General features: G+C 43.9%; 3 protein-coding genes across 3 annotated transcripts in view; 2 read left to right on the top strand and 1 right to left on the bottom strand.

The window, feature by feature from the left end:
- The window catches only part of LOC134842817 (coiled-coil domain-containing protein 25-like), a 347,041-nt gene that overhangs the window by 55,196 nt on the left and 275,350 nt on the right, over positions 1-16,495 (top strand). The gene's annotated exons all lie outside the window — the stretch shown is intronic.
- LOC134842798 (uncharacterized) overlaps positions 1-16,495 on the bottom strand; it is a 219,031-nt gene that overhangs the window by 111,551 nt on the left and 90,985 nt on the right. The window lies entirely within an intron of this gene.
- On the top strand, positions 5,671-14,075 carry LOC134856759 (U4/U6.U5 tri-snRNP-associated protein 1-like). Its single transcript, XM_063873032.1, has 5 exons — positions 5,671-5,844; positions 6,495-7,642; positions 8,066-8,353; positions 11,679-11,816; positions 11,897-14,075. The coding sequence occupies exons 1-5, from the start codon at positions 5,671-5,673 to the stop codon at positions 13,965-13,967; spliced, it is 3,819 nt and encodes a 1,272-aa protein (XP_063729102.1). The 3' UTR covers positions 13,968-14,075.

The following is a 16,495-nucleotide window of genomic DNA, read 5'->3' as shown; positions in this document are numbered from 1 at the left end:
CGAAGTTAGGCGATGCAAAATTTTTTACGACTCTTGATTTAGGCTCGGCTTTTTGGCAGGTACCGCTGAGGAAGCAGGACAGGGACAAGACAGGGTTTGCCTGCGAGTTGGGTCTGTTTCAATGGAAACGGATGCCGTTTGGACTTTGCAATGCCACAGCCACGTTTCAGCGGTTGATGGCACACGCGCTGATAGGCGTGACGAAGAAGTACGGCAATCTGGTAATGTGCTATGTGGATGACGTGGTAATAGCGACACCCACACTAGAGGACCACATTGAGAGACTCGACAAAGTTTTTGGGTGTATGAGGAGGTCGGGACTGAAGTGCAAACCATCAAAGTGTGAGATACTCAAGGACTCGATAAAATACTTGGGCAGGATGGTGGACAAACACGGCATCAGACCAGATCCGGACGCGGTAGAGGCAGTCCTAACTTGGAAATCGCCGAAAACGGAACACCAATTGATGAGCTTTCTGGGTTTTGAAAACTACTATAGGGAATTTGTCAAAGGCTACGCAGACAAGGTTTATCCGATGCAACAGTTAATGAGGCACAAGGGCAAGAAGTTCACGTGGAATAACGCAGCAGAAGAGTCATTTCAGAGAATAAAGAAAGAGTTGTGCGAGGCACCAGTACTAGGGATGCCAACAGAGAAGGGGATGTACGTACTGGATACGGACGCGTCGGTAGTAGCGATATCTGGAATCCTTCACCAAGAACAAGAGTGGAACGGGAAGACAGTCTTGAGACCGATAGCGTACGGGAGCAAAGTCCTAAGTGACACGGAAATGAAGTACGGAGCACCGAAAGCAGAGATGTTCGCGGTGGTTACCTTTGTCGAGAAATATAGGGCATACCTAGGCAGCGAGCCATTCAAGTTGCGAGTCGACAACCGGGCATTAAGCTGGCTGAAAACGTACTCAATGGACCAAAGTTACATTGGGAGGTGGATAGTTCGCCTGGACGGATACAATATGATAATTGAGCACAGAACACGAGATAAACATCAAAATGCTGACAGCTTGAGCAAGAAGACGGAGTTCTACGAGAGACAAGAACAGAAGGAAGCAGATAGACCTGAAATCAAAGATGGCTTCTCCTTCATGGACAAGGAAACGTATGACAGTCTTCCTCTCACGAGATGGTTGGACAAATCAGGCAAACCGATAGAAGATCACCCCGAGTTACCAAAGGAAACCACGAAGAAAACAATCTTAAGAAAGAACCGAGGGATGCCTGTAGGAATAATGCTTAAGTCAAAGATCGTGAGGGAGACGCTCAAAGCAAAAGGCTACGATCTCAACCAAGTAGAAACGGGGGAAGCACAAATAGACGAGGACTTAAAGGGGTTACTCGAGAGACTAGCAGATGATAAGCCCGTGAGTCAAGAAAACTGTAGAAAGGTCACAATACTGCGGAAGAACGGAACAGCTAGTGATAGAAACACCTCGCAGGTGACTAATCTAGATGGGAAGGAAGTGGTGCAGTCACTGGTTGAAAAGATCCCATTTGAATTACTTGAGCAGACTAGAGTCAGGAGAAAGAGAGTGGAATTCAAGGAAGAAGCTGAATACCTGGGACCAGGTCAAGAGTCCGGGGAGCGGTCCACGTCCACAGAAGAAGAAAACACTGAAGGAGAAAATTTGTCCGGGGAGTGTGAAATGTGGGATGTGGATTCGGAGGCGAGCAGTGACAATCAAGATTGTCTCTGCATGATATTGGCAGAAGAAAATTTTAGACACCACGACAGGGAACTACAAATAGATCCGTCCTCAGGAACCTTCAACTTGGACATGCAGGAGATACGAGGTGGTGAAGAACTTGAAAGGATTGCAGTTTCGAGGAAGCCATTCAGGGAGCTATCATGCAATTCGAATGTGAGAACAAATCTGGTGCCGGAAGACGACATGAAGGTGTCGAGAAGGATAGTATGCGTGAAGCTGAATGACGACGTCCACAACCCTGGGGAGATGAATGGACAGATCATGGCGCTGAAGGAACATGTCAGAGCGAGATATAGGCTGTCGGACCTGGTAAGAGCCCAGAAGAATGACAAGATGACAAGCAATCTCTCCAAATGGATCCGAACGGGGTCTAAGGAGAAAGGGGAACTTGAGGAAGACAGCTACAAGATCCTGAGCCAGTTCTACAAAGAAAGGAAAGAGTTACTCTATCACACGGCTGATGGGGTTGTAGCATGCAAGAGAAAAGAAGAAGACAAGATATTACACAAGCACAACCTCATCATACTACCACAATTATATCAGACAGAGGTGCTGTTCAGATCACATGATCAAATGGGGCACCAGGGGATAGACAAAGTGCAACAAAGAATACCTCACAGGTTCGATTGGCCAGGATTGAGGAAAACCTGTGAGAGGTGGGTGAATGCATGCCTGGCATGTTTGCAAATGAAAGACCCTAGGAAGATGAAATTCCCAGTCAAGTCGGTGGAAAGCTCGGAATTTAATGAAGTGGTGCAAATAGACCATCAGAAGATCTGTATGACGGACTCAGGGTATAACCAGATACTGGTTATAATTGGTCACTTCACAAAGCTGGCAGAGGCGGTGCCGTGTCAAACAGCTTCGGCAGAGGAGGATTGTGACCACTTGATAACCCATTGGATATCAAGGTATGGTTGTCCAATGACTTTTCAGTCAGACAACGGCAAAGCCTTTGTGGGGGACTTGACTAAGGAATTAATGAAGAGGTCACACATAGCTCAAGCACACTCAACTACCTACCACCCTCAGACCAACGGACTGGTAGAGAGACAGAACAGAACGTTGGTGAACATGCTAAGGGTATACTGCTCTAGATACATGACGGACTGGGATAAGTATCTGCCTCAAGTCGTAGGGGCATACAACAGTACTCAACACTCAACGACGGGAATCAGCCCATTCATGATGTTGACAGGCAAAGAGAGAGCGATGCCCCTGACGTTCTTTTACCCGGAGTATGAAGGAAAGAGGACGTCGCCTCAAGCTTACGTGAAAGAGGCGATCAGGAGACAGCAGGAAATTAACGAGCTGTGCAGGAGGAACACTGCGCAGGCACAAATGAGACAGCGCAAGAAATATGATGAAAAAATATTACAGGCAAAGCCATATGAAGTGGGCCAGTATGTGTGGGTTTTCCAGAATGTGATACCGCCCAAAGGGACGAAGAAACTACCCAAGAAATGGAGAGGACCATTCATGATAACTGAAGTACATCAACAAGGACGGTTCTACCGCTTGAGTACTGGGCGAGCAGCGCATTATGAGAACCTGAAGCCTCATATCTCATCCCCAGATGACTGGTGTGTACCAAAAGACATGGAGGGACTAGAGTACCTACTGGTGGAACCAGCATGTGAAGTGAACGAGAAAGGCACCAGAGATAAAAATGATGGCAATGAAAACTTGAGTTTGGATGACAACGAAAAACTAGACGCGGACTCTGAAGCGGAATCTTTTGTGGAGGAGGATTGGAACGATCCGGATCAAGGTGAGGTGCCGAAGTGGACAGAACCAGACTTGTCAATAGCAGCGGGGACAAGGAGTGGCAATCGCAAACGCACAGGCATGAGGTACAACAGGTACGGAGACGATTTCCTGATCGACAAGATAAAGCCCGATGACCTAAGCAGAGAACTAACAAGTGTGGGCGAGCTGGCGGCAGATGGTGAATGGCAGATCATCAATGATAATGAACACTATCCACAGGAAGACTACTCGACGCAGGAGCGGGAGACGGATTTAGAACAGAGCGAGATAGAGAGGAGGGAGAATACGAACCTGAGGATATTAGAATGGATGCGCGATGTCAAGAACGAAAGCGAGGAAGGACAGAGCATACAGTAAGTTGACATATCAGCGGCGAAGTACATGAAAACGGAGGATCCTCTTTTCGGCTGGACGGCAACAGACAGCCCGCTCGACCTTCCGCCAGATAATTCGGACCCAGCATCATCGTCGGGGACGTCGATAAATATTTTTGTCCGGGGAGTGGGGGTAGGACTTACCCACACCGAAAATTGGATGATAAAGAAACTCAGAGAAGTGAGAGAAAAGTGCGGACTGGAGCTGGAAGGGGAAGAGGCCGAGCCGACCACAGGACGGAATTTCAAAACGAAGTTTGAAATACCAAACGAATACTCAGAGAATATCCTGATAACGGATAGTGACTTCATTTTGTCAGACAGGACTAGCGCAATCTGTATCACGGCGGACATGAGTTTCAAATCAAGACTGGAAGCAGACTTCAAGAGAGAATACCAGAACGTGGAGTTTCTGTATAGACAGAGAGCGGGACTGGGAGGAATGGCCGCGCTTCCACCATCAGTAGCACAAGTCCCGGGCAAATATCTGTGCTTCCTAGTGACGAGGGTCAATGACAGAAACACGATCGATCCTGAACAAGTGATGTTGGCACTAACGAGACTACGAGACTTCATGATTGAAAGAGGGATAATGGAGGTCTCAATGCCGGCGTATGACCCAAACAGGGGGAAATTGAGCCCAAGGGAATTGTACGCTATCCTACACGTGGTCTTCGCAGAAACTGAGATAATGGTGCATCTTCACAAGAAATACTACTTGAGCATCGCCTGAGTCGGGTACGCGGGGGTCTTGAGTTGGGCATGAGGGAAGAATCTCGAGTTAGGTGTGGGGGTACAAAATAGGAAGAGAATTTTAGAGGTGATTGGCATGACAATTAACATTTTAAATGATTGATGGTGCTAAAACATAAAATGAATCTGCATGTTTTTAGAAAATTTACAATTGAACTATTTTAAATAGGACGGAAAGGAAAGGGTTTTAACGATAATAGTAAAGGGGGTTTTTAGGTTAGAAACACCACCTGCTAGTCTAAAAATGGAGTGTTATTTTCAGATTGATTTGGTAAAGTCAAATTGACTACTCAACTGTATTTAATTGAAGAAAGAGAACACAAGTTGAACGACACCTCAAGAAGTAATACTCAAGTTGCTCAGGTAATACTCAAGTTGCTCAGATAATACTCAAGTTGCTCAGGTTATACTCAAGTTGCTCAGGTAATACTCAAGTTGCTCAGGTAGAACTCAATACTCAAGATCATTTGGAAATTGCGGAAATGGCAGATCGATTCTGGAAGTCCATGCCAACGGCTTTGAAAAAACCCACACTTGACAAATTATACAGACGTCTGATGGACCTGGATTATACTCAAGTGGATGAGAGAATGGCAGTGATGTTGAACGCCATCCTCCAGTTGGAGGATGAGGGCGAGTGTCGGGAATCTGCGACAGAAGCAGTTTTGATGGTGGGCTACACCACCGATGGGATATCTAATCAAGAGCAAACCAGGTGGCTGTCTTGAAATGTGGATGGAACAATAAGGGGGTTCGATTTGGCAAGGAACCCTGGCTTGAGTAATAACACTGAGTATGGAGCAGGGGAATTCCCACTACCGGCCAGACCATCAGCCAGATCCACGGGCCAGAGCACGAGCAAGACACCATTGATGTCTCGAGCACAGCAGACGGGGGAAGCATATCCGGACGTCAGCATCATGAAGAGAGAGCTTGAGAGGACTCAGCGGGAGAGAAACAAGGCGAACCTCGACCGGGATCAAGCGGTGCTCGAGAGAGACCAGGCAAAAGTTGAGAGGGATCAAGCGCGGAGGGAACTGGACATGATGAGAGCTGAACAGCTACAGGCAGAAAGGGTGCGGGAGAATGCCGCCAATTGCGAGCAGCTGAAGTCAGAGCTTGAAAGGATTCAACAGCGACAGCGTGAGCTCGACATGCAGAAGGGGGCTAGGCCCAAAGAGCGGGTGGTGACCGGCTCAAGGCCAGAGTCACGCATGGAGGTGGATGAGGCTCCTAGGTCGAAGGGACGATTCAACCTCGATCGTGCTGCTCAAGAACATATGAACGAAGGGCTGGAGGTGTGGATACCGTCTGAATCAGCGTCCTCCCTGCGTGGTCTAGAGACACAAGCAATACGCCCGTTGATGGACGTCGCGCTGCCTGGATATACGCCAAGTTCGACCCCGGGTAGTAGTCAAGTGAGTGGTAGCTCGTCACGACTGAAAGAATTGCACGAGCGGCTACAACTAAGGAATCGCGAAAGTCCAGCAAGAGTGGACCTGCCATCGACGTGGGGGGAACAACCTGTCAGGAGTGTGGTAATCTCGAGTTACAAAAAGAATACGGAAGGTAGATACCATAGGCACAATCGGATGGACTGGAGCACGGCGCATATGGACAGGAGAGATTGCTTCCATAACGCGGCTTGGGTGGAATACTTCACGCAGCCACGTGTGCCCGAAGGAGCGGTCCACTTGATCATAGGGGACAGCTTGCTGAGGGTATTGACCCGGATCCAGTCCCATTGGCAAACGGGAATCTTGAGTTTCGCTGGAGCCGCGACGCCGCAGATGTTGGCGACACTTGAGATGCTAGGTATGGCAAGAGTATATACGGTGACACTGATGATCGGGACGAATGACGTGTCTAGGGGGGAAGCAAGGATGTGATGAGGCTGCACGACAAGATGAGCTGCATTCTCGAGGAATTGCGAATTCAAATGGATCCGGCCGTTCTTACGGTGTGCACCGTCCCTTACAACATGAAAGCGGATCAACATGCAATGGAGATGAACACAAAGGTGCGGAACCTGAATGAAATAATCAGGCTGATACACAAAAGGAGCGTCCTCCCCGTTGGGTTGTTGGACGTGGCCGAGCAAATGGAGCTATCTGCTTTCCCTGACGACGCATCTACGGATGGGATTCATTTTGATAGGCCCAGAGGGGTGGAGTTGTTGAATGACGTCTTCCAAAGGCACATAAACGCGTTGGAGACAGAGTTACTAGAGACGGCACAGGTCACGTTCGGACCACCGCCAAATCCACCTTTCTTCAACTCGAGAGCTTTGTCCAGCCGCTTGGGGGCGATGGCTGATTCTAGAGACAGTTCGAGGAATAGCCGAACCAAGTTGCCGGGCGCTGCGCCCATCGAGGCTGATGAGGCAACGTCATCAACGCCCCAGGGATCGATAATATCCTCGGTGGTGGTGGCGGAGAAGAAAAAGCCGGAGAAACCAGTGGAGACCAAGAGGTTGAAATATGAGGAGAAGGTCAAGGAGCTGGACCTGGAGGACCTCGAGTGCAGGCTAGAGTTAGCGAAAGCTTTCGGTCTTGAGCAGGTGTCGCACGAAGACTTGGGCAGACTCCAGTGTGTGGACTGGCTGAAGGCTCACGAAACACACTTCTCGAGAGCAAAAATAGCAGAGACGGCGGATCTGACTGGGATTCCCACAAAATCGGTGATGGGACCCATTAACTATAGACCTCTCAAGTCATTAGGGAGTCCGGGATTCGTAGTGGAGCCTCCCAAACACCGAACTAGCATTGCCAGGATTAGGGTGGCCACTCCAGCACAGTTGAGGGTGGTGGACAAGCTGATGGATCCCAGGGAGATAGAATTACCAGACGGCGCGCATGAAGGCACGAAACTGGCCAACGATCCCAGATACGGTAAACCCTGCGGGAATACGCAGCTGGCCAAGACCTTAGCTGTTTATGACAGGGCGGACCCAGCCGCAGCGAGGGTGGTCATCGTAGCGGGATCGGACTTTGAGGGAACGTCTCCCAATCTGTTTTGGTCGGAAACTCTGATATACTCATTGCCGGGAGCGGAGCTGAACCAGATGTTAACCCTGGTGATGGCAATAAAGTCGGAGATGCCTTGCGAGCCTGAGCTGCTGCTGTTTGCAGGGATGAACGATCACTTGCATGCGACGGGGTTTCTTGAGCAGCTCAAGGGTGATGAACCTACGCCGAAGAAGATCTGGGAAGCCATCCAGACATTATTTGCAGCCATGAATGAAGTACAAGAGAACGTTGCCTCACGATTTGGCTCCAAGACGAAAGTGTCGTTCACGACGTCCCCCGGCTACGCGAGCATGCCTCCCGCTCTACAATTTATGTATGCAATCTTGATCTTGATAGCAGAAGGGAATGGATGGCGTATTTTGATGGCAGCTCGCAATCGGGAACTGGAACCTACAAACTTGAGACTTCGCAGGTCAGAGCTTGCGGCGGCGTGGGCGGATGTGTCCCACGCGTTGAGGGGCTTTCACGAGTTGGCAGACATCCTCATCGTGTTGGACGAGGTTCTCTTGCTGGAGATATCTAACTTTGCTAGGCAACTCAAGCTCAGTACGATTATAGGGGACGATCATCCAGTGGTGGCTCACCTGACGGCCAGTCTGTGGTTTCGAAACATGGAGGTGACCATAACAAGCTCCACCAGTAAATCTAGAGGGCCGAGCAACGAGAGGAAGAACGTGGCCGCATCAGAGAAGCAGCTGGAGTCGATGGTGTATCGACTGACACAAGAGGGAGGCAGGTGGCCCTTCCTGATACCAAGGCTGGAGAACGCCACGGATAAGACAAGAGAAGATGCTCCGCCTCTGGTGAAGCAGATCTGGGATTTTCTTGAGGAGCAGCTGGGAGTGGCTGAAAAGAAGGAAATGACGGTTGGCAGGTTCATCACGGCAGCCAACGAAGTCACGATTGGAGGATTCTGGAGGGAGCACGCAAGGGGTGAGCTGAGGACGAGGAGGGATCACGAAATTCTAGAGTCTTGAGTCTTGAGAGGGAGGGGGCTCGAGGGTGAACTCGGATGAAATCTGGGTTCACCAAAAAAAAATTTTAACAAATAATATTTTGTTATTAATAAGCTAGATCTATTATATAAATCAAAATGCTGCATGACAATTTCCTGATTCGATAGGACAAAAGAAATTTTAAATCACCAGCTTAAAAAGCGGGAATTCATAAGGTGCAGGTGTGTGCAGATTTTGATTGCTGTTTAGCGATAGTGTGAAAATTTTATATGGTCGTGAATTTTGGAAGGTAGATAAACTTAAGTCTGCTGCAAACTTCTGTAAATGACCACTGGCACTGTATCTTGAGTGACACTCGGGCTTCTGGGGATTCACTGACAAACAGCACGCGATGAGGACATCGATCTTGAGTCCGGGGAGTATGTGCCAGTCGGTCATGTCTGGAAGTTTGACCTTGAGAGACACGAAAATACGTAATTTTGGAGGGGAATTTTAATTTTCAAAATTTCCAATAGAGCCTGTCATGCTTAGTTTTCTCGTACCAACTGAAAACAAAAAGTGAAAAATCAGAACATCCGAATTTACAATTGCGGGAAAATACTCAAGAAAAACAGCGGGAAATTGCTATTCGCAATTTCTAGATATAAAATAGGACACGAGTAGAGCTGTCTTATCCCGGAATAGAAGGAGAGATAACAAAAAGAAGAGAGAACAACGATTCGGAACAAACTAGAGTGAGCCTTCAATGGAAAGGTGGACAGCTTGAGTGTCCCAATGGTTCATACAAAAACTCAAATTCTGGAGCCAGAACTTACTTCTGTTACCAAAACTGACCAGTATCAAACTTACTTAGTTATATTACCTAATTCTTGAGTTGCTTACCAATTTAATTATTCCTTGTGCTCGAGTACATCGACATGTGAGTTCCCAATTTAAATTTCTCGAGTGTGTTTTATAATTGCTATGTTGAGATAAGGTGAGTTTTAGGTTGATCCATCTGAAATGGATCAAAATTCCACTGTCCAATAAAAAGTAACTTAACGGATTGTTCCGACCCTGTTTTTAACGGCGTTCGCGTATTTTGGGTATTTTGAGACCTAAGTATGGGGACGTTCTTATTTTCTAGAGTGGGGGGTTATTTTGGTAGTAGCCTTCAAGCTGTAGCGAGTTCTAGTCTCATGTCGCAAGCGAACCGAACTGGCTCCGACCGTTCTTGAGGTAGAAAAACACAAGAGATAGTGTCCCTGACCCTTGAGCCAGTGGTTATAGGGCCTATTTTTCTTAAGCCTCATATGTGACTGCAGTAGGCGACTGTTACATTGATCGGCATTCTAGACGGGACGGCACTGAACTAAAACTAGAGTAAAGTTAAATTTCATGGCCTATTTTCTATTAAAGTCTTCAAAGCATGCTTTACTTGCTCGAAATTGAACTAAAACTGAATTATTTTATACCACTTCTCTCGACTCTGGGACAATTTTTTGAAAGTTTTGAAACGTTTGCGAATCAGGGCTGAAAAGGCTTTAATTTGATATATAACATTTTTCCATTGGCGGCCCTTGTTTTATTTTCTTCTAAGCTTATGAAAAAACTTCTCAAGTCTGATTTTTATTGTATTTTATATATGTTAGAGCGTTCGCGAGTATATTGTCTCCTTGTATGTTGTTCCAAATTTGTAGAGCTCTCATAATAAAAAGAATTAACAGGCATAGAAAGTTGTTAATTCCGCTTGGAAGGTCACGCAAGTGCGTCAACTCACTGATGTTGCAATCGCTTGTCTCATTGAGGGTGAAAGTCTGACTGAGGGTGCAATCGTTTCTTCGTTGTTTATTGAATACTCGGAGTCAAAGCTCAGGTTTTTCTGCAATGTGAACTAGGTAACTGTCGTAGTGAGTTAATTGTTGTTATAGCGAAAAACTAGGAAGTTTGAAACTTGTATCGTTTCCCGCCCAAGCACACACGTTCGTTCGGAAAGTTGAATCGGCAGAGTCGTGTTAAATGAAAGGCTCTTATGTATCGGGGATGTTTCCTCGGATAGGCAGACTCTCCGAAATATTTGGTTTGAAGGAGTTTGTTTTGGGTTAAAGCTAGGCCAGGAACTGTAAAAGCTTTTCCTTGTAGTAGTTGTGAATGGGTTGGGTTCCCACTTAATAGCTCAATCCAATAATGTGCTCCAATGATTTGTATCATAGATAATGGGGAAAAGTAGGGATAATCTTTACCCACCCTTATCTTAAGGCGGCTGGGACTTTGGAAAGTTCATCGGAGCTCAAAACAAACAAATATTTTCGACTCTAGCTCAAATCATTTGTACATAGTAACATTCGCCCAAATACTACACAGCCTCGGATCCTCAGACTACGTGAGTGCTATTAAAAACACGGCTCGAACAACCTATTTTAATATGTTTTTGTGTGACAGTTCTATATTAAATCCATTGGAGATGGATTGACCCTTTCCTCTTTCTAGCTACTCATATTCTAAAATATCAAATTATACCGGTGTTAATTCAGAGTTCTACGACATCCAAGTAGCTACAAAGTCAGTTTTATATAGTCCCTTCACGTTCACATACAACAGTCTCTGGGGGACCAAGCCTCCGCTCCCGTAATCTTCCCGAGATAACGCTGTTATCTCTCCCAATTTGTGGCACGGGAGGGTTCTGTGGAATATTCCTTCCCCACTGTAGCTTCCTTCTCCACTAATATCCACTGCTAAGAGTCTTATCGTGTGTTGTTGCCACGATAAGAGGCTTCGTATTTCTCGTCTCTTGTGCGACCGTTTTCCACAATATTTGTCGTTGTTCTGTTTTTTCGTCCTTTTCCGTCAAAATGGCCGTCTTTTTCTATTTCTCAGAAATATTCACTCTTCGATCGAAATTTTAAAAATAAAAATTCTAGAATATTCCTACCCTCCTTCGCAATAATTTTTCGTAACTAAGGCCTTTATTCGTTTTCTTTCGTGTCGCCGGAAGGTTGCGCTGTGCCTATCTGGCAGAATGGCACACATATAAGGTTGTCAAAGAACATTTTATAACAACAATTGGGCTAAAGTTGTGAATGTTTTCAGGAGTGGATGGGACGTAGGCAACGAGAAAATTCCAGATCACTATCGAGATCTAGATCTCGATCTGGAGGGAGGGAAAGCAAGAAGCGGAGAAAAGATCGCAAAAGTGATCGATCGAAACATCGCCGGAAGGAAAGATCAGTAAGTTCTCATTCTTCATCCGATGATGGAGATCGGAACAAAAATTCAATTAAAAATGGATCTAAAATTTCTGATTTTAGCACCGGTAAACCTCAAGATGGTTCGGGTGCATCAAATGGAAGCGAATCTCTGAGTGTAGCTGAAACCAATGCTCTGCGCGCAAAGTTGGGCTTGGCGCCCCTTGAAATAAACAAACCCTCAACAGATGAAAACTTGGGAACTTTACCCGAGGATGGGCAAAAACTGCTTGAAGACGGCGTTGTTTGGGCCCCAGCGTCAAGTCTAACTCATGATAAAAAGACCGAAAAAATGCGCGAAAAGTTGGCAGTTTTAAAAGATAAACGAGAGATTGAGAAGAAGCGACTGAAGAATATTGCGACACTAGGAGAGGACGACGATGAAATAGCAGCAAGTGATTGGGTGGAAAAGTCTAGACGCCTGCAGGAAAAGAAGATCAAAGAAGAAAAGGAAGAGAAACAATTGAATGCATTAGGGGATGAATTTGGTCTGGATTACTTGCTGGACGAAGATTTGGATAAAGTGTCAAAAAAGTCCAAGTATAGCTCAACAAGTTTAACTGGCTTAAAAGTTGAACATTCAGTTGATAAATTTCTAGAAGGACAAGAAACTATTTTAACTTTGAAAGATAAGAAAATTTTGGAGGAGGACGATGAAGATGTGCTGATCAATTTGAACATAAAAGACAGTGAGCGTCATGCTAAAAATGTAGAATTAAAACGGAAAGGCAAAGACTATCAAGCGTTCGACCATGAAGAGTTTGATGAATTTGGTTTACCAAAAATGCAGTCGCTGCTGGGGAAATACGATGATGTCATTGATGGGGAGCACACAAGGACTTTCAAAATAGGAGCGGACGGCGAAATAGATGACGAAGAAGCAAGATACCGTCAGATGGTCAGAAAGGAACTAGAAAGCAAAACAGTCTCCCTTGCAATGCCCGAAGCCAAATTAGCGCATGATTATTACACACAAGAGGAAGCAGCTGCTAAATTTACTAAACGGAAGCGCAAGACGAAGAAAGTTCGTAATCGACTTACAGCTGATGATCTTTTGAAAGAAATGACAGAGGATTCAAGCAGAGATCATGGAAGCAGGTTATCGAGGTCAAGAAAACAAGAAATCGAGGACAGTGAAATGTTATCTGGCGACGAATTAGTAGGTGACTGGAACGGGACTACGGCACCTATCAAACTTGAGGACGATGTTAATATAAAATCGAGCATCAGTAAAACAGGAGTAATTGCTCAGAATTTAGCAAAGAAGTCAGACGCAGCTTTGCGAATTGCGGAAAAGCTCCGAAATGCAAGCAAAATTGAAGAACAAGAGGATGACAAGCAGAAAAAGTTGGTTTTTGATAACACCGCTGAATTCTGCAGAGCAGTTTCGGAGTTAAATAAGCAAGAGGTGAAGGTGAAAACGGAACCGGAGTCTATGAAATCTCAACTGGACCGAGAGCTGGAAGAGTTTGCCATGAAAGATGAAAGTAGTGACAATGAAGAGATGGATGTTAATAAAGGCTGGGACAATATAGAGCGAGATAACCGAACTCTAGGCGAGCAAATTGGGAGCAAAACGAAGATCAAATCAGCGCTGACTGAAGAGCCGGAAGTCAACGCAGGAGTGTTGGGAGCGTTGATGTTGGCGAAGCATAAAGGCTACCTGGAAAAGGAGGGCGGAACTCGGTCAATGGGTCAACTAACCCAGGCTGGCAGTAAAATTAACCCGTCATACGCGATTGAAGACAAAAGTGCAAAGCACATCGAGGACAAATGGAGTCGAAAAGAGGACCGAGATCGAGTGTCCTTGAGAGAATTCAGAGATGACAATTCATATAGACCGAATTTCAATTTGGAATACTACGACTCGTCAGGCCGAAAACTGAATGAGAAGGAAGCATTTAGGGATTTGTCCCATAAATTTCACGGAAAAGGCAGCGGGAAACTGAAAACGTTCAAACGCATGAAAAAGATAGAAGAAGAAAGAAAGTTGAAGGGTATGTCGAGTGATGATACTCCTTTGCATATGGTTGCGACTATGCGGGAAAAGCAGAAATCATTAGGAGCTGCACATATTGTGCTGAGTGGAATGGGACAGAATCTGGCTTCCAGTGGGAACGATTTCAAGAAATGAAGCCCATCGAAATTTTTTGACCGTCTTATGTTGATTGATAACGTGTAATTTCCACTCTAGGTACTGTATTATCGATATTGTATGGTGAAAATTAATTTTTTAACAATGTTTCTCTGAACCAGCAAAATTGTGCAATTTAGAAAAAATCAATCGTATTTTTTTGTTAGATTCGGAAAACAACTGAAAATAGTTCAAATTAGCGTTTTAGTAATCTATCTATCTATCTATCTATCTATCTATCTATCGATCTATCTATCTATCTATCTATCCATCTATCTATCTATCTATCTATCTATTTTCTATCTATCTATCTCTATCTATTATTTAATTGGCGTTTCATGTGACACATGTTTAAGAAGTCCCTATGTTGACATATTTAAGAGAACTCTATCTTATCTTTGCATGTTTAAATGTTTCAGCGTATTATTTTTTGCATGTTTAACGAAAGTGTTTTTTTTGCACGTTTAAGCTATATCGTATATTAAAACGCTCAAGAAATTTCATTTAGCACAGGTTTGAGAAGTCCTTATGTTGGTCTGTTAAAAGGTCAAAACATGCGAGAGTTGAAAAGTTTACTCAAGTCAGCGTTTCGTAATCTAATGGAGCTCGAATGCTTCAAAACTCTTTACATTTTTTCTTTATTCGCAACGTATAATTATCACAGTTTTTCTTTCACAGTTTACCTAAATAATTTTGAATTTCGCAACCCCATAGTGGGGTGCTTTCAGGGTACACTCAAGGACTGCAAATCTCAGGTCCAAGTATGACTGCTCAAATCCTTATGGTTTTCGAGATATGGCGTTTTTTATGATTTTTTTTGTTTCTTTCAAAAAACTTAGATATAAAAAACTAATCGAACTCAAATTTCTCAACCCTACAGTGGGGTGCTATCGGGGTAATTTCGAGGGCTACAAATCTAGCGTCCTAGTATGACTGCTCAAATCCCTATGATTTTTGAGATATGGATTTTTTATGATTTTGTAAGTTTTTTTCCAAAAAACTTATATATAAAAAAATTAACCGAACTTGAATTTCTCAACCCCATAGTGGGGTGCTATCGGGGTACACTCAAGGGTTCTAAACATAGCGTACAAGTATGACTGCTCAAATCTTTTTGGTTTTCGAGATATGACGTTTTTTAAAAAAATTTTTTCTTTTTTTTCAAAAAAACTTAGATATATATAAAAAAACTAATCTAACTTGATTTTTTCAATCCTATAATGGGAACCTATTGGGCTACACTCAAGAGCTGCAAATCTAGGGTCCAAGTATGACTGCTCAAATCATTACGGTTTTCGAGCTATGGCGTTTTTTATGATTTGTTCATTTTTTTCAAAAACTTAGACATAAAAAACTAACCGAACTTGAATTTCTCATTCCTAAAGTGGCGTGCTTTCGGGTACAATCGAGGGCTCTAAATCTAGCGTTCAAATATGACTGCTCAAATATTTATAGTTTTTGAGATATGGCGTTTTTAAAAATTTTTTCTATTTTTTCAAAAAGCTTAGATATAAACTTGAACTTCTCAACCCTATAGTGGAGTACTATCAGGCTACCCTCAAAGGCTGCAAATCTAGCGTCCAAGTATGACTGCTCAAATCTGTTTGGTTTTCGAGAATGGTTTTTTTATGATTTTTTGTTTTTTTTCCCAGAAAAAATAGATATCAAAAAATTTACCGAACTTGATTTTCGATTTTCTCAACCCCTCTATATTGGGGCCCTATCAGGGTACGCTCAAGAGCTGCAAATCTAGGGTCCAAGTATGACTGCTCAAATACTTATAGTTTTCGATATATGGCGTTTTTTAAAAAAAAAATTTTCAAAAAATTTAGATATATATAAAAAAACTAATCTAACTTGATTTTTTTTATCCGTATAATGGGAACCTATTGGGCTACACTCAAGAGCTGCAAATCTAGCGTTTGAGTATGACTGCTCAAATCCTTTTGGTTTTCGAGATATGACGTTTTTAAAAATTTTTTTCCTTTTTTTCAAAAAACTTAGATATATAAAAAAAACTAATCTAACTTGATTTTTTTATCCGTATAATGGGAACCTATTGGGCTAAACTCAAGAGCTGCTAATCTAGCGTCCAAGTATGACTGCTCAAATCCTTATGGTTTTCGAGATATGGCGTTTTTTATGATTTGTTCTTTATTTTTTTCAAAAACTTAGATATAAAAAACTAACCGAACTTGAATTTCTCATTCCTAAAGTGGCGTGCTATCGGGGTACAATCGAGGGCTCTAAATCTAGCGTTCAAATATGACTGCTCAAATACCTATAGTTTTCGAGATATGGCGTTTTTTAAAAATTTTTCTTTTTTTTCCAAAAAAAACTTAGATATAAAAAAAATTAACCGAACTTGAATTTCCAACCCTATACTGTGGTGCTATCGGGGTACACTCAAGAGCTGCAAATCTAGCGTCCAAGTATGACTGCTCAAATACTTATGGTTTTCGAGATATGGCGTTTTTTATGATTTGTTCATTTTTTTTTTCAAAAACTTAGATATAAAAAACTAACTG

This window comes from Symsagittifera roscoffensis, chromosome 1 (genome assembly GCF_963678635.1).
Source record: "Symsagittifera roscoffensis chromosome 1, txSymRosc1.1, whole genome shotgun sequence".
NCBI lineage: Eukaryota > Metazoa > Xenacoelomorpha > Acoela > Convolutidae > Symsagittifera > Symsagittifera roscoffensis.
Note: the sequence above shows the minus strand (reverse complement) of the source record. Positions and strands in the feature narration are given on the sequence as shown.

What these genes read in the sequence shown, in the direction of transcription:
- LOC134856759 (XM_063873032.1), top strand. Translation starts at nt 5,671, where the DNA reads ATGAGAGCTGAACAGCTACAGGCAGAAAGGGTGCGGGAGAATGCCGCC. An exon ending in GGCCAGAGTCACGCATGGAG is followed by an intron (nt 5,845 to 6,494) that starts GTGGATGAGGCT and finishes TGACGTGTCTAG; the next exon opens with GGGGGAAGCAAGGATGTGAT. An exon ending in ACGTCTCCCAATCTGTTTTG is followed by an intron (nt 7,643 to 8,065) that starts GTCGGAAACTCT and finishes GAGACTTCGCAG; the next exon opens with GTCAGAGCTTGCGGCGGCGT.